This window comes from Peromyscus maniculatus, chromosome 1 (genome assembly GCF_049852395.1).
Source record: "Peromyscus maniculatus bairdii isolate BWxNUB_F1_BW_parent chromosome 1, HU_Pman_BW_mat_3.1, whole genome shotgun sequence".
Classification (NCBI taxonomy): domain Eukaryota; kingdom Metazoa; phylum Chordata; class Mammalia; order Rodentia; family Cricetidae; genus Peromyscus; species Peromyscus maniculatus.
Window position 1 is genome coordinate 124,587,806 of NC_134852.1, and position 25,853 is coordinate 124,613,658.

At 35.9% G+C, this 25,853-nt stretch overlaps 1 protein-coding gene across 1 annotated transcript in view; it reads left to right on the forward strand.

Annotated features, from left to right (window-relative positions):
* Positions 1-25,853, forward strand: part of Pde3b (phosphodiesterase 3B) — a 146,938-nt gene that overhangs the window by 105,927 nt on the left and 15,158 nt on the right. Inside the window, exons 6-11 of the mRNA XM_006978652.4 lie at positions 4,259-4,469; positions 5,020-5,093; positions 15,744-15,883; positions 17,123-17,260; positions 18,176-18,287; positions 20,481-20,594. Coding sequence (XP_006978714.2) covers positions 4,259-4,469; positions 5,020-5,093; positions 15,744-15,883; positions 17,123-17,260; positions 18,176-18,287; positions 20,481-20,594 — 789 coding nt within the window. The remainder of the gene's footprint in view (positions 1-4,258; positions 4,470-5,019; positions 5,094-15,743; positions 15,884-17,122; positions 17,261-18,175; positions 18,288-20,480; positions 20,595-25,853) is intronic.

Consider the following 25,853-nt stretch of genomic DNA (forward strand, 5'->3'; position numbering starts at 1 on the left):
CACACACCCTTCAAATACACACATATATGTAAACACACACATATCACATATGTACACTCACACATACACATACATAAACAACACATAAATAAATAAACAAAAAAATCCCAGATTAGATGATTTTTCAGAACTTCTTGGGTGAAAGATATTTTAAAAATACAACATAGTGGGGGATAGAGTGATGGCTTAGCCATTAAGAACAATGGTTGCTCTCACTGGATATCTGGGTTGGATTCCTAGTACCCATGTGACAACCATCTGTAACTTCTATTCCAGGGCATCTGATGCCCTCTTCTGGCTTCCATGTGCATGAGGTATACATTAGTACATAGACATACATACAAGTAAAACATCCATGCATGTAAAGTAAAAACATTAAGTGTATGTATGTGTGTGTGTGTATATATATATATATATATATAATCAATCAATAACTTTTCAGTATTCTTTTTTTTTTCTTTCTTTCTTTTTTTTTTTTTTTTTTTTTGGTTTTTCGAGACAGGGTTTCTCTGTGTAGCTTTGCGCCTTTCCTGGATCTCACTCTGTAGACCAGGCTGGCCTTGAACTCACAAAGATCCGTCTGACTCTTCCTCCCGAGTGCTGGGATTAAAGGTGTGCGCCACCACCGCCCGGCTTCAGTATTCTTATATAACAAAATTTTTTAATGCATGTTAAGGTATAATTGTGAAGAGGCAGTAAATATTACCGATAATCAGGGGAAATAGGCACTAGAAACAGGAGATTTACTTTATTGGGTTTAGCAGTATTAAAAATAACAATGATGTTTCAGAGAAAATGCCAAAAATATACAGCTTCCTCAGACAGAGAATTGGATGCACAGGAAAGTGTCAGTGGAACATCTAGAATTGAAGAATGCACTTGCTTAAGTTTAAGTTCTTGGAGTCTTCTAACAGAAGACAAAAGCACTGACCCTGACAACAGAGGAGTAGAAGATGTTGAAACAGAATTACAGAGAGAAGAAAAAGAAGACAAATAATAGAACCAAATGTGCAAAATGGGAACACCATCAAAATTTATAGTATATGTGTAAATAAAATTACAAAGGAAAGGACAGTATCATTTTTTTAGTTAATAAAATTGATTCACTAAGCTGAGTGAGTTCTCAGTCGTTAAAGAAGAATCTTAGGTAAAAGTCAGTTTCCTGAATTGCAAAGATAAAAAGAAAAATCCCCCAAGGAACTAGGAAAAGATTATTTTCAAGGGAAAACACTAACACAATGACTTCATCAGCAACTTTGGAAGCCAAAGACAACAGAACTGTGTTTGAAAAATTTTGAAACATTTAAAAAAAAATTCCAATGTCAACCTCTCTATCTAATGCAGTAACCATGGAGAGTTAGTGGTATAGAAATCCCTTTCCACTGTTTTTTAGCACACATGCATGCACACACGATGGGTGCATTTAATGTGCTTGTGATAACTGTTTCACAGTGTATAGTATATCAGTACAGCTAGAGAAACTTGTTTTCTTTGTTCAGGAAAGATGCTAGAAAATGAAACAGTTTTTCTTATATACCAAAACTGAATGAATTTGTTGCTCTCACATCTCACTGAAATTCTGCAAAGAAAGTTCCTTAGATAGGATAAAAATAATTTGCATTCCAGTATGGAACTGCATAGTAAAAGAAAAGAACTCTTTAGCCCAAGTAGGTTATTATAAGGAAACAATTAATGAGTAACAAATCCTCATAGCATTTTATAATATATGTATAATAACAATAGCAGGAAAGGGTACAGAGTGGGTAAATAGATGTAAACTTATATGGTACTAGACATGACTGAAACAAGGAAAAGCATTATAATTGCACACAGACTGGCACTTCACAGATGTATATAATATAGATAAGGCTAGCATTGGTAATAGAGACGAATGATTTAAAAAGTTGAATAATCTATAGAATTCAGAAAAAATAGAAGGAATGATGAAAATGAATTGCAAAATAGGTTAAAGTCCTAAACAGAAGGAGAGTCCATTAAAGGGGGGGGGGGTGTGTAAAGTTTTGTGAAAAAGAAAAAAAAAGAACTCACAATTCCAGTCATTAAAACTTATTACAAAGTTGCAGTAATTAAGAGAGTATGTTATTTGTAGCTGAAGTTTTCCTGTGTCCCATCTGGCCTATGGTTAGGACAAATCTCTCCTTACCTGTCAGTCCACAGCCGCTCAGACCCAAGTAAACACACAGAGGCTTATATTATTTACGAACTGTATGGTCATTAGCTCAAGCTTATTACTGACTAGCTCTTACATTTAAATTAACCCATAATTCTTATCTATGTTTAGCCACGTGGCTTGGTGCCCTTTCTCAGTTCTGCCTTCACATCTTGTTTCCTGTGTCTGGCTGGCGACTCCTGACTCAGCTCTCTTCTTCCCAGAATTCTCCTTGTCTGCTTATCCCAGCTATACTTCCTGCCTGTCTACTGGCCAATCAGCATTTTATTTAACAACCAGTCAGAGCAATGCATATTCACAGCATACAGAGCAACATCACCCATCATTAAATGTAGGCGAATTTCTAAATGGTCCTATTAAATAAAAAAACACAGAGCCAAATATAGGGGTAAAAACCTTAGATCAGGGAAATAAGGAAAGCCACCAGCCAACCTTACCTCAGCAACTCTTCAGTTTCCAAATGCATGTTACTTCCTGTCTACCACACCTTTATTGCCATGCTGTTCTGCCTTCTCATTGGCTATCTTAGCCCAGCTACTTCACTTCTTCTTCCTACACAGCTCTGTCACTTTCTGTCTGTCTGTACAGACCTCCAGGTCTCTATGATTGGTACTGGGGATTAAAGGCATGTGTCACCATGCTTGGCTCTGTTTCCAAGTGTGGCGTTGAGCACACAGAGGTCCTGCCTGCTAAGGGATTAAGGGTGTGTGCTCCCTGACTTCTTGTTTCCTTAAAATGGCTGGCCTTCCCCCCCTCCCCTGATCTCCAGGCAGGCTTTATTTATTAACATACAAGCAAGATCACCACATTTCAGCACAAATAAAATACCACCACAGTTATTGGCATAAATAAACTTCAATTTGGATAATAGAATTCAGAAATAAACCTTTACATTTATGGTCAAGGCCCTGATGACTTGGTAGTAGAATGAAGTATTTTCATTTCACATGCTGCTTTAAGTAGATATTCATATGCAAAGGAATGAATTTAGAACCCTGCTTCTCAAAAACTATCTCAGGTTGTGTTACAGAACATTTATGATATGATACTAATGCTGGAGAAGGTGTAGAGGAAAGGAACCTATAGTTACATATTAGGGATGAAAATTGACATAGCCTGTCTGGAAACCTCAAAAATTATAGCTGGAAGTATGTGAACAGGAGTCCCTCTTCTAGAGATAACAGGAAATAGGTCCAATGTGGTTGTACATATTCTTCCATGTCCATTGCTGCATTAGTCACAAGTGCTAAGATATGCAAACATTAATACTTAAAGATGTGTGATATATAGTCACCATATAACTGTTTTATTGGATCTTTAATTCCTACCAAAGTATTGCCTCTGTGTACCTCTCCAGGTAAATCTTTATCACGTTAGTCCAAGGAGTTCACCAAAGACTCCACCAGTGCTACTTGGTCTTGAAGGATTTTTGACTTCATTTTATTTGTGTTATTCTCTTTACTGTGTTCTAGGCTTATTGAGTTGCAGAGATACTATTTTCTCCATTGTGAAATTCAACACATTTTCAGCATAAAGTAGCCTCTCTCATGTGTTTGATGAATGAGCAGGAATTCATGGTTTTATTTTTTAAAAGCCTGTCACTGTGCTAGTATAATTTCAACAACTTGCTTAATGTTAAGAACTTTAGTTCTTCAATAATTAATGTAATGAATTAGGAAAAATTTCCAATACTTTGTCATATGGACAATCTTTTTTTTTTCTTGAAATCATGGGCCTTTCAAAAAATGTAAAGATCAAGACCAATTTTAACTTGAAAAAATTTATGCTGTGCATCCCACACCTTTAAAGGAATTCTCAATATTTACCTACTATGTATTGTTGTGCCAGAGGCTGATAACTACTAATTACTTAGTAGTGATTAGTAATGACAAATACAACACAAAATACAATTTTGCTTAAATTCTTAGATTGTCTCAGAGCCCAGCACAGATAAAAATTTATTATTAAATTGAAATTTCTTTCTTTTAGGAGGCAAATGCTCTTTATAGTAACTCAAAACATACACAGTAAATACACACTTATTTATATGTCCTTCTTAATTTTTAGGTGCTTTGCCCAGCCTGAGTCTTGTGAATTCCTCAAGCCATGTACCAGTGTCTGCTGGCTCTCTAACTAATCGATCACCCATCGAATTTCCTGATACTGCTGATTTTCTTTCTAAGCCAAGTATTATTTTACATAGATCACTGAGCAGTGTACCCAATGCAGCAGATTTCTATCAGTACCTGAGAAACCCTGATAGCAATCTGTGTAGCAGGTAAGTTCCCTAACCTTATTTCTGCTTCAGTATATAGGTTCTCTTGAAAGATATTGGTGGTTTTCTGAGTCTGTGTTATAAGTGGAGGGTGGATTAAGATTACATCCCCTGTATTTAACCTAGTAGTTCTTACTATAATTAAATGTTTTTCTCAGTTCAGTGCTTTTAATTTCCAGATAAATAATCTCCATCTAAGGTGAAATATAGTGGTATTCTATTTCTCATAATGTTTTAGTAAACATAATTTAATATATACTACACTACTTAGTGCTTATTTTGCAGTCTCTTGTGGATTTGGTGTTCTTATTTGGCTCCAGTAAAATACAGGTTTTATCTTAGACCCCAGTGTTTACTTTCAAAAACATGTTATTTCCTTTAAGGATACAAAGGAGCGTCCTACAATAAAATTATTCAGGTTTATGCACAGATTAATATATTAGGATATGTTGCAGTTAGGATCTTATTTAAGAATTAGGCAGATTCCCTAATTATGTTCAGGTAAAAAAAAGCCTTCATTTATTATATATATTTATCTATTTTATTTTATAAGCTGTGGACATCAAATACTCAAGTATGTTTCAACATGTGAACCCGAAGGTACAGATCACCACAGTGGAAAATCAGGTGAGACTGCATCAATCATATGTATTTGAGTTCAAGGCTAGTTTTACATTGGTTTTTAACTTCCATGTACCTGGTTTTACATTTCTGGGTTTTTGTTTTCGATGTGCTGGGGATGAAACTCAAAGAGTCACATGTACTAAGTGAATACTCTACACTGATTACATTGCAGCTCACACTTCTCCATCTTCACAGTGAAGAATACAGTGTTTATACTTATTCTCCAGGAATTACTAAGAATGACACTGACAGATGGTGGGGATATTTTGAAGAGTAAGAAATGTGTTGTACAGATGAATATAGTCTTTGGTTGTGGCTAGCATTGTAAATAGTGAAATTAGTGATGTTGAAATTTGTATTACACAATTTAAGTTTGAAAGGGAGTACATAGTTTTTGATGTCATTGAGAGAAGTGATTAATGTTATTTTATACTCAGACAAGAAATGCTGTTGATGAAATTTTAGCTATTCTATAACTTAAAAAAAATGATCATGGAAGTAATAAACTTTAAAAGGCTGTAACCTTGGTAAAAGGGGGTCACAGAGAAATAGGCTCTTATAATATGCACTTTTAAAGTATACAACTCAACAGTTTTAAAATTATTTATTTGTTTAATTTACATCTTAAAAGGTTGTTTAAAAGCAAAAGAGGACTGTGACTAATCCTTCACCCACACTCTTCTAAAAACAGAGGAAGTAATACCTCCCAGCTTACTCATTTGACTTACATTACTTGAACACCACATCTACACAGAATCGTCACAAGAATAGGCAACAGAGTGATACCTCTTATGTATGTAGACATAAAAATTCTTAACAAAATACTAGCAGACTGAATTTAGCAATGTAAAAATGCTCCCTCCCCCACCCCCCGTGGTCAACTGGCATTCCCAAAATGCAAGAATCATGAGGCATCCATAGGTTAATCAGTGAGACACACCAAAGTAATGAAACAGAGGGGGGAAAAATCACATGATATTCTCAAGAGATAGAGAAAAAAAGAGAAGCACTATATAAAAATTAACAGGTTTTTTTTTTTTTGTGGTTAAAACCAAACTTGTAATCGCTAGGTAGTTCTTCAACTTCATAAAAGGTAGGTATATTCACAACTAATATCATTAATGGAAAAGAGACAGTAATATTTTAAAATTTTATATTACATTTATTTATTTTTTATGTTGTTGAAGCTTGAACTGAGAGCATTATGAATACTTGGCAAGGGCTCTACCACTGAGCTATATTCTCAGCCCTCTTAAATTTTAGTGTGTGTGTGTGTCTGTGTCCATGGGCCTGCATGTAAGCCTGCATGTAAGTATATGTGCATGAAGAACATGTGTGAAGGTCAGAAGGCAGCTTGTGGTAATAGGGTCTTGAACTCAGGTCATCAGGCTTAGCAGCAAGCACCTTTGTCCACTGAGCCATTTTGCTGACCCAGTTAACATTCTTTTTATATTTTTTAATATTTAATTTATTATTTTTAATTATGTGTATGTGTGTGGATATATAAATGGAATGCAGGTACCCACAGAGGCCAGAAGTATTTGTTAGATCCCCTAGAATTGGAGTTACAAGTTGTTAGGAGCCTCCCTATGAGGGTGTAAGGAAGTAAACTTGAGAACAGTATGCTGATGAGTCATCTCACCAGCCCAAAATTGTTCCTATTGGAGAAACACTATTGCTTTCCAGAAGCTCATTAACAGCTGAGGAGAATGTTTGGTCACTTCAGTTTTGTTCAGCAGTATACTAATGCTTTAGTAAGAAAAATGAGAAAGAAAAATAAATTAAATCATTCATAATCTAAAGGAATATCTATTCATAGATCATTATCTAGATCACTATGAATTACCTATCATCATCTAGCAAATAGATCATTATCTTTCATGATCTATTCATAGATAGGTCATAAACTGTAACACACACACACACACACACACACACACACACACACACACACCTCACTCACTCACTCACTCACTCACTCACTCACTCACTCACTCACTCACTCACACACCGCCCCTCTCCTAGAACTGCTAGAATCCAACAAGTTCAATTCAACTCTGTTTTTCCATGTTAGAAATAAGCTGTTAAAAACCGAAGCTAACAAAATATTTCATTCAAAGTATTATCAAAAAGAATAAGGTAGCTAGAATAAGTCTAACAGAACAAGTAAAAGAAAATTCATACACAAAAATTATAAAACCTTGCTGAGACAATACATAAACAGATAGACATTTCGTAGGATTTGAAAACTTAGTGTTAGTAAAATGACAATTCTCCCAAATGGATAAAAACAAATTTAATACAGCCCTTATAAAATTTTAGCCAATTCTTATTTTAGGGGGTGGAAAGTGTAAATTAAGATGTTAAAGCTTATATGGAAGTACAAATGGCTTACAATAGAAAATGTGAATTCAAGATGTTTGCTATGGGCACAGAGATGAAGTTCCCAGGTCAGTGGAATAGAACCAAGAGTCCATGGGAAGAGCTTTGCATTAATGATCAACTAATTTTGACAAGTAAGCCAGGATTGTTGAGAAAGGAAAGAATGGCTTTCTCAACAGATAGTGCTGGGATATCCACTGGCCAGAAAAGGAACTTGAATACTTACTTTTACTACATGCTTAAAAATTAATGTAAACCACAGTGTAAAAAGTTGTAGAACTTGTAGAAGTTATAGATCAAGTTGGTATGCCCTTGGTTTGAAAAAAATAATTTTTAAATACAAATTTTACCATTTTCAACAGAAAAAAATAACAAATTTGCCTTTAGCTATTCAAAGCTTAAATAGAGTTGATGGTTCAGACCTTGACAGCTACTCAGGAGGCAAGTACACACCCTGTTTGAGCTATAGAGTCAAAGCCAGTCCAGCTACAGAATAAATTCAAGACTGTTCTCTATAACTTAATGAGACCTGTTTGAAATTTTCAATTTTTAAAAAAGTTTTTTTATGTGTATGTGTTTTGTCTGTGTGTATGTCTGTGTACTATGTGCAGTCATTGCCCGTGTAAGCCAGAAGAGGGCATCAGTTCCCCTTGTATTTGAATTATGGGAACTGAATTCCATATAATTGTGAGCCACCATGTGGGTGCTGGAAATTGAACCCAGGTCCTCTGGAAGAGCAGCCAGTAACTGTTCACTGCTGAACCATCTCTCCAGCCCCCACCCCTAAAATTTAAAAGTAAAAAGAGAGCTGAGGATAGCTCAGTGGTAAAGCTCTTACCTACAACCACCAGTAAGCCCCTAGTTCAGTACCTACTAGTACATAAAGAAGGAAGCAAAAAAAGGAAATAAAAGAGTTTTTTATTCAAAAGGTGTGAATAAGGAAGTAAGAGGACAAATCAATAGTAACAGGAAATAGGTGCATTTATTTGTCTCAGTAGGAGTTGTATCCTATTGTATCCTTTAAAATTTCAATAGTAGTATGTCAGACTACTTAGATAAATATGGAAAAATATACTTGTAGTATGAATATAGGAGGTAGAGGCAAGGAGTTTTTGAATTTGAGGTCAGCCTGGGTATATAGTACCATCTGTGTCAAAAAACAAAAGCAAAAGAAACAAACCAAAAACACAAAGGAGAAGAAGAAGCGGGAGGAGGAGCTATTTCATTGACAGTCATTTGGCAAACGAGCTAACTGGATAATTAAAATAGAATAAAATGACAGACATCCTCAGGGAAATGCAGTTTACTATTACAATGAGATAAAACTAATATTCTAAGTAGGAAAGCTAAAATCAAAGTTACTAGTGGAAGAATACAGAGGAATTTGAACCCTTTTTCAAAAACATATGTCAGTTTCTAGAAAGTTACATGTGGATTTACCACTTGATTCACAAATTTCGGCATGGTAGTGCAGATCTGGAAGCAATACGAATAGCTTGTGAGTGAATAAATGCTATAGGTATATGTCTACAGTGGAATTTTGTTTAGCAGTGAAAGCAATGAATTTTTGTTGTATGATTCAACACAGATGATATTGTTTTAATTGAAAGAAGCAATGCTTAAATATTTACATATTTTATTATTACATTTATAAGAAATTCTCAAAGGGTGAATTTATATGATGTCAGAACAGTTGAGACTTAAGAGGATAGTGGCGATTAGCCTCCAACAGGCATGAGGGACATTTTGGAGATGATGAGAATGTTCTAAAAGTGGATTATTGTGATAGTTTGTGTAACCTTGTTTACTAAAAATGTTCAGTTGTATACTTAAGGGTACAGGCTAAAATTTCTTTTATTTACCCCAAATTCAGATACTAAAACCCTGACCCTCAATGTAATGGTTTTAGAGTTTGGAGCCTTTGGAAGGTAATCAGATTATGAAGGTGGAACTCTCAGAAGTAAGATTATTTCTCTTAAAAGGGACTCACTAGAACTTTGTAGCTTTCTTTTCTACTGTTTGAGAAAATGGCATTGTCTAACCTGAGAAAACTTTCTCAGAACTCCACTGCATTGATACTCTGACCTAATGCTTGGCCTCCCACTGTAAGAAATAAACTTCTGTTGTTTTTAAGTCACCCAATATAAAGGTATTCTGCTATAGTGTCCTCCACTGACATGGTGGGTTTTAATAGCATGCCATTACACTTAATACAACTTTTTAGGAAATACATGGATTATACACACACACACACACACACACACACACACACACACACACTTTTTTTTTTGACTACTTCTCTTTGGAATTATTCTTTGGAATGATGAGTCTCAGTGGGGGAATTTCCACTTGAGAATTTTCATGTTAGTGCAGTAAAATGTTGGCCAGGGCACCAGTAATGTGAAGTATTACTGTGCTGAATATTTTTTTATTTCTTGTTTAATGTGACATTCTGTCTTCAATTAGCAGGCTTCTAGATGTTCATGAATTTTATATTCCATCTATATAGTCATTTCTGTTTCCCATCAGAGTGCAGGGTGGTTTGTGCTCTAGAAACTCAATTGAAAACATTTTTTCTAACTTGAACTTCAAATGGCTAAATATTTATGTTATAAATTCTAAGTGTTCTCTGAGATTAGAGGACTTTCATTTTATCTGAGTTGGAATTTTTAAAAATTAATTTTTCTTTTATTAAAAATGTATTTTTAATCTTAAATAATATATTCTGATTACAGTTTCCCCTCCTTCTATTCTTCCCAGCTCCTTCTCACCTTCCCTCCCATCTGGATCCACTCTCTTTCTGTCTCATTAGAAAACAAAACAAGCTTCTAAGAGATAACATAACTAATGTAACATAACATAATATAATATGATAAGACAAAAACTGCCACATTGGAGTTGGACAAGACAAACAAGTAGAAGAGCCCAAGACAAGATATAAGAATCAGAAACCCACGCCTTAGCACACTTAGCAATCCCATAAAAATACTAAACTGGAAGCCATAATATATATGCAGAGGCCCCAGAGGACCTGGTGTAGCTACATGCATACATGCACATCCTGTACATGTTGCCTTAGTCTCTGTGAGTTCATATGTGCTTTGGTCGTGTTGGTTTAGAGGACCTTGTTTTCTTGATGTAGTCCATCCTCTCTTTTTGCTTCCTCTTCCATGGGGTTCCCTGAGACCTGAGGGGAGGGATTTGATGGAGACATCTATTTAGGGCTGAGTTTTCCAAGGTTTCTTCCTCTCTGAATAGTGTCTGGTTGTAGGTCTTTGTATTTGCTCCCATCTGTTGTAGGGGAAAGCTTCTCTGATGATGGTTGAGCAAGTCACTGATCTATGGATATATCAGAATGTCATTAGAAGTCATTTTATTGCTACTACAAAACAGTAGTATTTGGCTTTAACTTAGATCCTTAAGCTATCTAGTCTCTGGTTCTTGATTACCCAAGCAGCATTGGGTATGGGTTCCATCTGATGGAGTAGGCCTTAAGTCAAATCAGATATTGATTGATTATTTACATAAGGTTTGTGACCCATTCATTGCTCTAGCATGTCTTGCAGGCAGGACACCATTATCCATCCAAAGGTTTGTGACTGGGTTGGTGTTTACATTTCTTTTTTGTACCAAAAACTCTAGCCAGAGTGTTCAAAGGTCTGTGAATGCACTGGCTCGACTTCTCCATGTTCAGTGACAAATGAGTTCTATGGTGTTGTCATTAGCATTGAGGCCTTGCTGTCAGTTTGTGGAGCAAACCCATAGTCGTGGTCTGGGTAGTTTGGGGTTTCCCATGAGACTCCTTTCACCAGCAATTCAATTAGATGTAGCCCAATCCTGGTTTTGGAAGCTTCATTTGATAACAAGAGATGGCTAGTTGGGAGTTTTTGTTTCCCCCATTGTCTGGCAATTTCATTTAGATTACCTTCAAATATGTTTATATTTTAGGAAGCTTCTATTGTATTTGTCTTCCATACTACTCATCAAATGGCCCTTAATTTTAGGTATTTCTCCCTGTATTCCCTCCTTCATGTACTTCTCCCAACCACCTCTCCCCTCCTACTCCCCATGTGATTCTCCTGTTATACCCCGCATCCATCCACAACTATTTTCCTTTCCTAATGAGATCTATCTGTACCCCCTAGTCCCTTACTCTACACCTAACCTTTGTGGTTCTGTGGATTATGGCTTGGTTATCATTGACATATAGCTAATTTCATATATAAGTGAGTATATATTATTTTTGTTTTTCTGAGTATAGGATACCTCACTCGGGATTATTTTTTTTTTTTCCTAGTTCCATACATTTACCTGAAAATTTCATGATTTCATTTTTTTCAATGACTGAATAATACTCCATTGTGTAAATGTACCACATTTTCTTTATCCATTCTTCGGTTGTGGGACATCTAGGTTGTTTCCAATTTCTGGCTATTATAGATTTAGTTACAGATACAGCAGTTTCTTCTCCAAAGAGGTCTACAGCACTTCCACACCTTTCTGAAATGCATTCTAAGTACTCCTCTCTCGTGAGAACTTACTTATTTATCAATACCATGGAATCTCAAGAGACCTCATGAGTGCTCAAAGAGGATACATATGAAATGACACTATAGATTGGCATCTCCCATTTCCTCCTCTTTCAGAATATTAAGCAAATTAGAAGTCTAGGGAAAGGCCAACAGGTGTCCATCTTAAAAATTCAGCTCAAGCACTTCCTGCCATGGAAGAAGCCAGAGTTTTCAGTTGTTTAAATCACTAAAAATCGTATAAAATACATGTTAAATGCCAATGATTTTTTAATTAGATTTGTTCTTCGACAACTTCATTGTACAGAATAGATTCTGATTACTCTCTCTGCTCTCTTATATCTCCCTCTCACCCTTGTCATTCCCCCACGTAGATCTCTTTCACGTTTATGTCTGTGTTTTGTGATCCACTGAGTCTAACAGGCCTGTGTTTTAACCACGAGTAGAGAGCTATCTAGCAGAGCCTAGTGGTTAACCAGTAGGTACCTGTTTGAAGGTATTCCCTTGTTTCCCATTTTAGTAGCCAACAGATCAGCAGAGAACAAAAGGCCCACGAACTCTTCTCCCACCCATTACTGGCTATTGATAAATCTAGCCTTGTACAGGTCCACCCCGTGAAAGCAACTGCAACTGTTGTGTTTGTGATTGTAGTGGCTGTTTTTTTTTTTTCCTGGCTTCCAGCTCTTAACAGTCTTTCTGCCCCCCCCCCCTGAAGTGATATTACTTAATCCTTAGAGTGGTCTAATTGTCCTCTTTAGGGCTAGGCACTCAAAAGTCCCATTTTCTCATCACTTTGAGCATCCATAATTTTTGTAGTCATTGTCATTAATTGTAAAGAGACGTTTCTCTGATTAAGTCTAAGAGTAGCTTTTGTCTATGAGTATAAATAAGTGTTTAGAAGGCAATTTGATACCATGTCAGTTAAACCAAACAATAGTAGGTAAGTTTTCCTCTAGGGTCTGTGATCTCCCAAGCCATGGAAATTTTAATCAGGCTTTCAGTACAAAGCTTAGAATCCCTCTCATAGAGGGGGATTCAAATGCAATCAAAAAATGATTGCTTAGCTGGGTGGTGGTGGCACATGCCTTTAAACCTAGCATGCAGGAGGCAGAGGCAGGCAGGTCTCTGTGAGTTTGAGACCAGCCTGAGCTACAAAGTGAGTGCCAGGAAAGGCTCCAAAGCTACACAGAGAAACCCTGTCTCAAAAAAACCAAACAAAATGATTACTTGTTCCCTATAAGTCATAGCACTTTTCCAGCAGTGCATCTTGCCTGGTGGGTTGTTGTTATAGTTTGTGGAGTTCACAGCTGGGGTAGATTACTGATGTCTTTTCTCCTCCAGCAGCCTACATAGCACCTTCTGTCCAGCAGGGAGGAAGCTTCCAGTTCCCAAATGTGTAGTGTGTGGTGTTTTCAGCAATAGGGTTTTCCATTTAAAGTACAACAATTTGAAACAAACTTCTAGTTTAGAGTATCATCGTAGCTATTGCCCTTATTTACCGAGAATATTTGAATTTGATAGTCTTTCTTTTCTACAGGCATTATTTAGTAAAATACTCAGGTGGGTACTAGGTGTCAAACAGTGGGAGAGCCATTCAGCCCAGATACACTGGATAAAGAAGTGACTGGCGGGCGGTGGTGGTGTACGCTTTTAATCCCAGTACTCGGGAGGCAGAGGCAGAGGCAGAGGCAGGCGGATCTCTGTGAGTTCGAGGTGCCAGGTGGGCTAGAGGACAGTGAGGTTTCAGCACCCTGTTTAGACGTGCACACGGTTTGAGTTACATGACTTGTATAGACTTTTCCATGGAGCATTTTGAACCATGGTTGACTATGAGTAACTGAATTGGAAAATGAGGCTTTAGATAAAGAGGCACTATTGTATTCTAAATTTTATTTTATAAAATGAGTATGTTTTATTTAGAAAAGTAGTACCTTACAAACAATAGTACTTTTTAATTCTAAATTAATGAGTTTACAATTCAATATGTTAGGCACAGAATTCACTAATTTTCAAATCACTTATTATGTTTAACATCAGGTAAGTTAGGTTAGTTACTATCAACATTTTATAGGGAGGAGAAGCTTGCTATTAGTTTAAGTACAAACATCAGGCTTTGAACCTACTTCTGAAGTTTAACTTCATGAGTACCTTTTGTTAAACTTTTCCCCCCTCTATGAGATAGTATCTCTCTAAGTTGCCCTCAGCTTAGTGACTGACTCCCTGTTAGCTGGTATAGGCATGGAATACTGCCCTGCTCAGTGAGTACTTCATAACTCAGAAGAGCCAGCATACTGGCTTATGCCTATAACACTATCACTTGGAAGAGTGAACATGAGGTTTGCTGTTAGTTCAAGGCCCAGCTTGAGCTACATATTAACAGTTCTAGGCCAGCCTGTGCTACAAAGTGAGACGTGTGCAACCAACACCAAAAAACAAGGACATCATCATCAACAACAACAAAACAAAACATATACAAAACCCAAACCCAAACAAACAAACTTTTCAAACAGCCAGCCCTATAGTGGATGAGGTGAGAGATTGCTAATTGAGGGGAGACTGGGCATTTTAGTGAGATACCATCTCAGAAAATAAACAGAACAAAAGATTTAAATTCCTACGTATTGAAGAACACACAGACTTTGAGTGTAAAGCTCCATGAATTTTTATACATTGTTCAATCTGTACCCAGATCTAGAAACTAAATGTTATCTTAAAATTTCCCTTTATGCACCCTTGAAGCTGTACCCCCTAAGGTAATGATTTCCCTGTCTTTCAGTGCTCATGTGTACCACTCATGCATATCATTAAATTAAAAAAATTATTGTGTGTTTGTGAATGATGGCAGGTTGGGGGTGGGGAGTCACTCATACCATGGTATGCATGTGGGGATCAGACAGCTTTGTTGAGTTGGTTTTCACTTTCTACCTTTAAATGGGTTCCAAGGATTGAACTCAGGTTGCCAGGCTGTGTGGCAGGCACCTTTACTGGCATGGCCATCTCCCTGGCCCAAATATCAGTTTTGAGACTTAACAGGAGCGTTTCATAAGGAGAATAACAGGGTGTGAACCTTCCTCCTGCCTTCTTTCATTGGTCATTTTGTGTTTAAGAACTCACTCATGTTTAATGTAATTGCATTTATTCTTGTTATTTACTAGTGTATGACTCTACCACAGGAAAATTAACTATTTAGGCTATTATAAATAAAATGAAACATTTAAATTGTGAATAAATACTGTTTGGCTACTGGTGCTACTCTGCTTTTCCATGTAACTTGAGAAAAAGAATATTATTAATCAAATAAGCAGATAGAAAACTTAGAGTTTGTCATATTGTGGTTTAAGTTTTACATGTGGCTTAATTGTATTCACATATAATTATGAATTTAGAGGGTTTTTTTTTTTCTGAATCTCATACAAGGATTGCTTAACACCAAATTGGCAAGAAGCATCTGTTGATAGGGACTGATTTTTTCTGTTTCTCACTTTTGTAAAGGTTTCTGTCACCCATGAGTAGATGTAGAAACTGAGTCCCAAATGTGAAGTGTTTGTGCTGTCTGAGCATAAGACCCTGTACACAGAGTCAGCAAGATAGAACTTGATGGTATGAATAAATGATTTAAACTGAGTTGCATTGTGGTTCATTCTATTAGAATACTTTAAAATCAGTAACCAGTTTTTGTGACAAAGCTGCATATTTAAGACACATTTTGTTTCTATTTATTGCTATATATACTTTTTGAAAGGTGAAGAAGACAACATTGTTTTCTCAAAAGAACCATTCGACATTGTGGAAACTCAGGAAGAAGAGGCCGTGCAGAAAGACTACAGGGAATTGTCTTTGGAAGGTGATAATCACCTAATGGAAGAGGCACAGCAACAAAATGTAAAAGATCAACTTTCAATATCATTATTTTAGGTGACATACCATATGAGTTAGTGGTGGCTTCATTATTTTTACACAGAACATAATTACCAATGTAATGACATTTTAATTTTTTCATTGAGAAGTCACAATTACTGAAATAATGCCTGGGTCATAAATAGTTCTAAGCCTATCATCCAGGAACACCAAAGATTTACTTTTGTATAAATATTTAATTTTATGGTAGATATATTTCATTCTCTTATTGCTTAATTGGATTTAAATGCAAAGACCATATGCATAGCCATTAAAAAACAGAATAATTATTTGCATGGGCTACCAAGTTGGCTCAGTTGGTAAAGGTGCCTGGTGATCTGAGTTCGATCCCTGGATCTGCATGGTGGAAGGAGAGAACTCTGAATCTAAAAAATTATCTCTGACTTTCACAGGCACACACTGTGTCACATGTGTGAATGCACACACACAAAATATAAAGAATAGAACAATTACTTCTAGTAGTACCATTTTTCTGGAGTTCAGTATATAAGTTGGGAGGACAAAATCCCATTCACGTACTTGGGGAGACTGTCCTAGTAAGTATTACTGTAATGAGACAAATTTTTTTCTTATACTTTGTTACATATAATTTCTAAAATGAAAATAATGGACTTTAGATTGACATAGTCATTTGGAAATAAAATGCTTACTTATATAACCAATGTATAATCAGCCTTCTGATGCTAAGAAGACGTGTTTAAAGTTGTCTTGAGATGGCATTTAACAAATAGAAGAAATAGAAGGCAAGCTGAATATTTGAGAAAACCACTACAGAAATATGGCTGTTGTTAATGTTCAGTTCTAAGTTTTCTCACTTAGATGTGGGTTTAAAAATATTGAGTGCTCGCCGGGCGGTGGTGGCACACGCCTTTAATCCCAGCACTCGGGAGGCAGAGGCAGGCAGATCTCTGTGAGTTCGAGGTCAGCCTGGGCTACCAAGTGAGTTCCAGGAAAAGGCGCAAAGCTACACAGAGAAACCCTGTCTCAAAAAACCAAAAAAAAAAAAAAAAAAAATGTGTGCTCACACATAACATACAATAATAATCTTTTAAAATGATTTTATACTGACTAATAATATTGAAATGATAATATTTTAGATGTATTGGTTTGAATAAAATAAATGACTTAGGTTCGTTAAAAACAAACAAACAAACAAAACCAAATATTTATAAAGGATAAAGTTGTTTTTTCTCCTGTGTTCAGATTGACCAGGAAGTGTTGCTGGACCCGATGTTAGTTGAAGACTATGACTTGTTAATAGAAAAGATGAGCAACTGGAATTTTCAGATTTTTGAGCTTGTAGAGAAGATGGGAGAAAAATCAGGAAGGATTCTCAGTCAGGTTTGTTTTCATATCTCTACTTTATTATTATAATTTTCTCTCATATATTTATAAAAGCAAAATCTAAATCATGATATTATTTTAAGTAAAAATTCAGAAATGGCATTGTCATTAAATTTATCTTTTCAGATAGACCTCAAAGCATGCAGCTAAGTGTACATGATACACATATGTGTTATGTATTATATGTTTTATAAATATGTAATATAAATATTTATATATGAAAATCATTGATTTGACTATTTGCAATGTCTTTCAGTAAATTTGGAATAAAAAGCTAAAGAGAAGTCAGGAAAAAAATTTATATTGGAACATGATGCATGTGATAAAATTTCTTTGCTTCTTTTTTTATTGTTTGGGGAAAATATTTTTGAGAAGCTTACAATGAACTAACTTAAAACGATGCACTAAGATTTGGAGAGATGGCTCAGTGATTAAGAATACTTGCTGCTCTTCCAGAGGACCTAAGTTTGGATCCCAGTTCTCCTGTCAATTGGCTCAAAACTGCCTGGAATGTCAGCTCCAGGGGATCCAACAGCTTTCTCTGTCCTCCACAGGAACCATTACACACCTGGAACACCCCCGCCCCCCAAGCATAAATAAAATAAAATAATTATGATGGACCTGGTGCCACAGTCTGTAATCCCAGTTGCTTGAGAGGCTGAGGCAGGAAGATCTCAAATTCAAGGCCAGCTTAGACAACTTAATGAGACTGTACTCTAAAAACCGAGATGGACTGTGGACATAACTCAGTGAATAGAATTCTTGCCTAGCATGTGGGAGTCTCAGGGTTCAATTCCAATATCTCAAGAAAAATAAGATATATGCATGGTTATATTTCTAAATATACCACAAACTGAGCTACAGAGAGACATTCTGATTTTTAAAGTGAGCTTCATTTTATTTTACATTTAGGTTATGTATACTTTATTTCAAGACACTGGTTTATTGGAAACATTTAAAATTCCCACTCAAGAATTTATGAACTATTTTCGTGCATTAGAAAATGGCTACCGAGATATTCCTTGTGAGTATTGGCATACCTGGTTAAGTTCTAATAACATGTCTTTCTCTTCAGATAAGCCCCTAAATATTGTTTGAAATACACATTAGAGAATTTTTAATAGATATTTAAAAAGAGTATTTATATCTTATTACCCGGTGTTAACTAACTTGTTAATTCTGATATATCTCCTCTAATCCTTTCTTCTTAGAAATTTATTGTATATAAAATAGATTATAATATCAGTACTTATTTATACTAAATTTTCTTCACTTACATGTTGTATAGTACATATCATTTTATGTGTGTGTGTGTGTGTGTGTGTGTGTGTGTGTGTGTACTTGTGTTGTGGGTGTGCAGGTGCATGTGTAGGACAGACTAACTGAGGTCTGCTTTTTTAAGTGTAAATGATTTTTTAAGAGGTTAAATCACTTGCTGGTTGTTTATTTTTGGATACAACCAGAAAATAGCAGGATACTGAATCAGGAGAGGCTGTGACTGTCTCGGGGGTCACCATAACATTCCGTAGAGAGGGCTAGTTTTATATCCTACAACACAAAGCATACTTGGAGTCTTGGTCATGCATTTGTGTCTGGAATATTCTCAGTTATTTCTGGTCTCATATTTCTAGTAGAACTGTATCCTAAAAAACCACTCCTTGGTCCTTGCCCTGTCAGAACTGTCTCTGGTCATGGCAGTCCATTTTCCTAACAGTTGTGATAATGTGCTGTGAAAGATTGAAATTTTGAATATGTACTGTATGTGGCATAAAATTGTGAGTCAGTGGAATTAATTAAGGATTGTGAGCATTTGATTGTTATGTGAGGTCTTAGGGAAAACTTGCCAAGTTTAGGATGGAACATCACTGGAATAAGTTCAAAGAAAAACAATACATGGCTCTTTTGGGTACATGAACACAATGTATGACTCAGAGTTTGGGCCCATGTTTTAAGAATTGAAATGTCTTTGTACTTAACCAATAAAGTCTCAGTTGTGAAAGAGTAAAAAAATAAATAAAATCTGAGTTCTGGGGTTTAACTCAGGTCTTTGTGGTTGCAAAGAAAATATTTTACTAACTGAACCATTTCTTTAGCACAGTATATATCTTATATATAAATTCTTTGAGTGTCTTATATTTTTTTTAGTATTTATTGACATTAAATCAACAATTTCAGAAAATTATTCATTTAAAAAGATTTAAAACTTATAATTTTCTATTTTAAACTGTGTTCTGACTTATGGAATGCTTTGAACTTTTATACTGAATATGAATAGAATTTCATGTTAGGAAATATGTTTTTCTTTGTGTTAGACCTTTCTATAGTTCCTTTCATATGAACACATGGGTAAATTATTCCTAAATTAGCATAACTAATAAGACTGCTTAATAGTTTAAAGTGAGTTATTCAAGCTTTAATTTCCATTTAATCTTTATAGGAAACCTAAAAGATGAGTATTTCTAATTTTTTTGGTAAAACATAGGTATGCAGACTATAACTGTTCAGTGAGCAAAACTATTTTTTTCTGTGTGTGTGTATATATGTGTGTAGAGGTGGATATGCCTATGTGCACACAAAGAAACTAGAGTATGACTTTGGGTAACCTCTGTATCACTGTCTTTGAGACAGGGTCTCTTACTGAAGCTGTATCTATGCTGGAGACCAGGCAAGCTCCCACAATCCTCTTCTCATTCCCCCCATTTCACCCCCAAACCCTGGCCACCACCAAAGTACCGAGATTATAGTTCACATACAGTTATACCCAGCTTTTCACTTGGGTGCTGGATTCTGACCTCAGATCTTCATGTTTACATGAAGTGCTCTTATCCACTGTCCGTCTATCCTGTTCCCCAAACTATTGTGTCTCCATAATCCAAATACCACATGTTATAAAAGCCATGAAATAGAAATCTCAGTAATTTTTTCATACCTTTCATTTATCTTAGTCTTCCCTGTCTGTTCTTTGGGCTCTTACTATGTTTTTGTATTTTATCTGAAAACTTCTAAAAGTTTTTTTTTTAAAAAAAAAAAACAAAAAAACCTTTTAATATACTAAGATATCTTAAAAATAGAACAAACTATAATTGTGGGAAATTCCTTTAAGTAATATGTCTTACTTGCTGGAATATAGTATAACTAGACTTTTTTTCACTTTTCAAATGTCTTATGCCAAACCTAAGCAGAATGGTGCTATAATAAAATATCTTGTTAATTTCAGATCACAATCGTATACACGCCACAGATGTCTTACATGCTGTTTGGTATCTGACAACACGACCAATTCCTGGCTTACAGCAGAGCCACGATAATCATGAAGCAGAGACCGAAGCAGGTACTCCCTTCTATAAATCTTTCTTTTAATTATTTAATTAGAAATAATAATTGCGGCTGTCTTATATAATAGCCTCTATTCTCTAAATTTTTTTAAAATAAACTTTGGTACATATAAAAGATTGTGTAAGTTACAGTGCTTAACATGACATAAAAATTTTAAACGTTACTATCTTAAGTACTAAATTATGATCCAGAACTACTGTATGCAACATGTTTCCTTCTCTTCTCTCTGTACCAATATAGTCATTATCTTTTTGTTTCAGGTCTATAATGTATATTTAAAATATATAATAATACCAAGCCAAAGGAACATGTTTAAAAATACCACAGAAGTATTTAAGTGATACTTAAAATGTTTGCAAACATCGTAATTTAGGTTTCAAAAACCTAATACTGTCCTTCATCATAAATATCACTGTTTAAATAAGCCCCATATATTATCAGGTCCTATATCTCTTATTTGAACTTATAAAAGAGTGAAATACTCTAGTAAAATACATCTACCAGAGTAGCGTTTGTATGAAATACAAATTGCACATTCTGTAGTCTATTTTCTTCGTATCTGTTACACTGGTGAGATAGTGCTGAGTAGCTCCTGTTGACTAAGAAGTAATGAATGGATGTTGGAGAGATAGCTCAGAAGTTAAGAGCACTTGTTCTTCCAGAGAACCCAGGCTCATTTCCAGCACTTCTGTTGGGTGGTTCACAGTCCAGTTCCAGGGGATCTTTAGGCCTCTTTTAGCTTTGGCAGTCATTGTGCTCATGAGTGGATGTACCGAACACACACACACACACACACACACACACACACACAGATATACAACCTCAATCTGCCACAATCCTTTGACACTAAGGCTGTGGATTTTATGTGCTACCCAGAGTATGAAAACCATATGAAATGTTTCCCACTTGTATAAGTTGCATTTCAAGGTGACTGACCAATCCAGCAATGCTCATGGTATTTTTTGCAGATATGTTTCCTTTCTGGAGCCTCTGTAGACCACTGAAATAGAATTACAATGTATCAGTCCATAAGTTTTTAGATAAAATCAAGCTGTCTTCCTTAGACAGCTATTCTCCTTTTGGTAAAAGTTCCTAGATTATTACTGTATTATGATGTATTTTGAAAAACTGGCCATGGTACCTATATTACTGCATATAGGGTCTTCTGATCCTCTCCTTTGTTTATCCATATTTATGACTTCAGGGGAAGGTTTCTGGAACTTGCTTACTGAAGGAAGACCAACAGGCCAGGTTACTGATGGATCTTTGTGTGTGCCTTCTGAAAGTAGATGAGTATAGCTTTATAGGCTTAGACAAGGGAGTCGTGTTGATTAGATAACAGGGAGAGTTAAGATTTACCAATGAACAGTACATGAAGCGGCCAATCTTGTACACTTGGCCTAGAAAGAGAAAAGTTTAGAGGAAAGGATCTATACACATTTTTAGCCAGTGGCTAAAAGCTTTAGAAAGAAAAAGATTAGAGATTTGTCCAGAAGGAGTTCTAGGAAAGAGGTTTGTGTATAGAACTACTCAGAGTAAGCACTGAATGAGGGATATTAGTTTTCTATGTGACTATATACTGTCTTAGTTAGGGTTTACTATTGCTGTGAAGAGACACTATGACCCCGGCAACTCTTATCAAGAAAACATTTAATTGGGGTGACTTGCTTGCAGTTTCAGTGGTTCAGTCCTTTATTATCATGATGGGGAACATGGCAGTGTACAGACAGACACATGGTGCTGGAGCTGAGAGTGCTGTATCTTGCAGGCAGCAGGAAGTCAGCTGACTTGTCACACTGTGAGAAGCTTGAGAAAAAGAGAGCTCTGTAAACAGACATTTCCTGTCCCAACTACCTGTTTCCAGATATCCGGCAGCTGCTTCCCAAATGACCACACAGAAGCTTATGTTAATTATAAATGCTCAGCCAATAGCTCAGGCGTAATACTAATTAGCTTTACACTTAAATTAACCCAGAATTCTTATCTATGTTCAGCCATGTGGCTTGGTACCTTTTCTCAGTAAGACATTCTCATCTTGCTTCTCTGCATTTGCTGCAACTCTCTGACTCTGCCCTTCCTCTTCCCAGAATTCTAGTTTGGCTGTCATGTTCAATTTCTTCCTGCTCAGTTGCCAGCCAATCAGCTTTTTATTAGCAAATGAGAATAATACATATTCATAGTGTAGAAAAGGATTGTTGCTTCAGTTGAGGCAGGACCAAGCCCTTCCCCACTTTATCAGGGGTGAGTAAGATGTCTGACCATAGGTAATGGGATCCAGAAAGCTGGCTCATGCACCAACAATTCTGATCACACTGCCAGGCGTCCCTCAAAACAGATCCAGCTACACAAATGTCTCCCGTATGGAGAGGGTCAAGTCTGGTCCCATGCAGGTTCCACAGCTATTGGTCTAAAGTTCATGAGTTTCTTTGAGCTTGGTTCAATTGTCTCTGTGTTGGAGGAGGGGATGAGAGGTTGTGGGAGAAGGTGGAGGGAGCAGGAGGAGGGATGAGAGGGAGATCTGTGGTTGGTATGTAAAATGAATTAAAAAAATTTTTTTAAAGAAGAAAGAGAAAAAGAATTGTTCCACAGAAGACCTCAAAGCCTGCCCTCACTGTGACACACTTCCTCCAACAGGCCACACCTCCTAATAATGCCACTCTTTTTGAGGGCCATTTTCTTTCAAAACACCAGTTCATTTTTATGTACGTGTGCGCGTGCACGCGCGCACACGCACACATACACACACACACACACACACACACACACACTCACTCGCATACCCTAATACTTTGGAGAAGCTTGACAAAAAAAAATTACTTAATAGTATTTACTGTGGAGGTTTTCAGTAATCAACTTGATGAAGTGATCTCTCCCCATGATCATTATCAATCTTTTTCCCCTGTCTACTCGAGTTATCATGCAGTAGGCTTATGAATACAACAGCAAAGATAGTAAGAGTAAAGCATATATATGGGCTCAGTGTCATGGGCTTTTTCTCATTTAGGTTGGCCTGGTTCAGTTCTCTACTGAATACTCACCTTGCTAAGAACAGAGACTAATGATAAACCCTCAGTTTGACTCCATTCCCTGGGGGGATCCAGGCATCTCTTAGTGGTGGGTTTATTACAGTGGATTCTTTCTTAATGGAAGACACAGAATTGCTTTTACTGTCCTCAGCAGTGAATTTACAAGGTGTTTTATTCATTATGTTATTATAGACAGTATTACATCAGGTCAAAGAACTAATTTTCCTATATAAAATAAAAGCTGTAGCAAGGAGCATATGTCCATAGGACTTATTGCTCTCCCCCAAATCATACCAGCCCACCACTAAACTGAGTCAATGATGCGATGACACATTATGAACTCTGATGTGGCAATTGTTAGGTGTAAACATTTTGTGGAGTTAGAATGCTGTCTCCCAAGATGTTTGTTTTTGTTTTCTGAGACAGTGACCAATACTTTTTTATAAGCCCCAAATAACACTTAATTTTTTATGTTTTTGCTCATGCTTTTTGTGTCTCAAATTTGGGCAGTTTTCCTTAACTCAAGATCATGGGAAAATATATTTTCTTTAAAGCATTTCATAATTCTTCAGTTAAGCTTAGATCAGTTACCTATTTGTAGTTAATTCTGGGATATAACATAACAAAGAGGGCCAATACTATTTTGTGTACAATAACCCATTGTCTCAGTAGCATTTATTTGTTTCATTGTGTGTGTGTGTGTGTGTGTGTGTGTGTGTGTGTGTGTGTGTGTGTGTGATGTTAAGGAAAGAACCCTGGGTCTTGTGGATGCTAGACAATCATTCTACTGAGCTACAATGCTGAGTTCTTAATAGTATCTATTAAAGAATTCCTTACATTTTAAATATAGTGGACTCTTAGATGTTATGACATCAGTGAGTTTACCTTATATAAATGCTGTGACCATGAGGTAATGTGTAAAAGTTCCTACTGTCATGCAGAGTGCATAGTTGTCTCTCAAGACTCTCATGATACTCTTATGAAAGTCAGTAACCATAAATGTCAAAGTATTTTCCTGAACTTTCAGTTCTATTTCATTTAGTACCACATGTCTTTATCACTTGAGCTGTGTAGTAAGCTTTGAAATTAGGAAATATGAATTCTCTAATGTTCTTTTTTTTCTTTGTGATGATTTTGGCTAGTCACAGTCTCTTGTATTTACATGTTAATTGTATACTCGGTTTATATTTTTATGTTAAAAAAGCCAGCCTGGAGATACATATATATATATATATTACTGAATCTGCAGAACACTTTGCAAAACACTGCCATCTTAATGTTATATTTCTGTCAGACTTATATGCACTGGTGTATCAAAAACCTACCTATTGACTAAGCTCTAGGTAATTACTAAGTTTTTATTTTGTTTTGATTTTTACATGTTTTTGATTTTACATTGTTGTTGTTTGTTGTTTTAACACAATATTCTGTATACCCCAGATGATACTTGAACTCCTGAGTGCTGGCATGTACAGGCCTGCAGTACCATTCTTAACTAATTTTTTAGTTTTATAGGGATATGTTTTGCCATTTTGATTTTTAATACTTAGTTTAGAGTTATAAGGGAATCTGTAATGAATATAATAGAAGAAAATGTTCAGTATATTGGCCTGATATTAATAATTAAAGTCCTTTTCATAGCAGTTTGACTACATAATCCATATCCATAAATTTAACTGTTTTTTTTAAACAAGTATTTTAAGGAGTGTTAGAGTACAGTTTTCTAAAACTCAGTATATATTGGAGACATAAACAGTATGAAAATAATGGATACTTTAAAATTATCATTAGCGTTTTAAAGTCATTATGTTAAAATATTCTTGTTATAACAAATATTGACTTATTATGATTAAGAAATCATTTGGACTTTGACAAGGCATTATTTCTAACTGATGAACACAACCAAGGATGTCTCATATCTCTTTTATCTTTTGTTTTGTATACTGTCTACTGTGTCTTTTACTTTTTTTAATTTCTTCAAATCCCTTTAGCAAAAATGATGGCCTGATCATGTAGGCTTGGCTAGTAAACAAAAGGAGCTGGTGAGGTGTTGAACCGGAAGCACTCTGTGAGGAGAAAACATGCTGTTTCTAACAGGAGGAAACAGAAGAATGTTCCCTGAGTAGTTCTCAGTGTTTCAGGCCTTTTCATGTTCATATGTTTTGTTCTATTCCACTGTAAAAGAACTTCGTGGGAGGGAAAAGAAATTGTAGTCAGGGCAACAAATG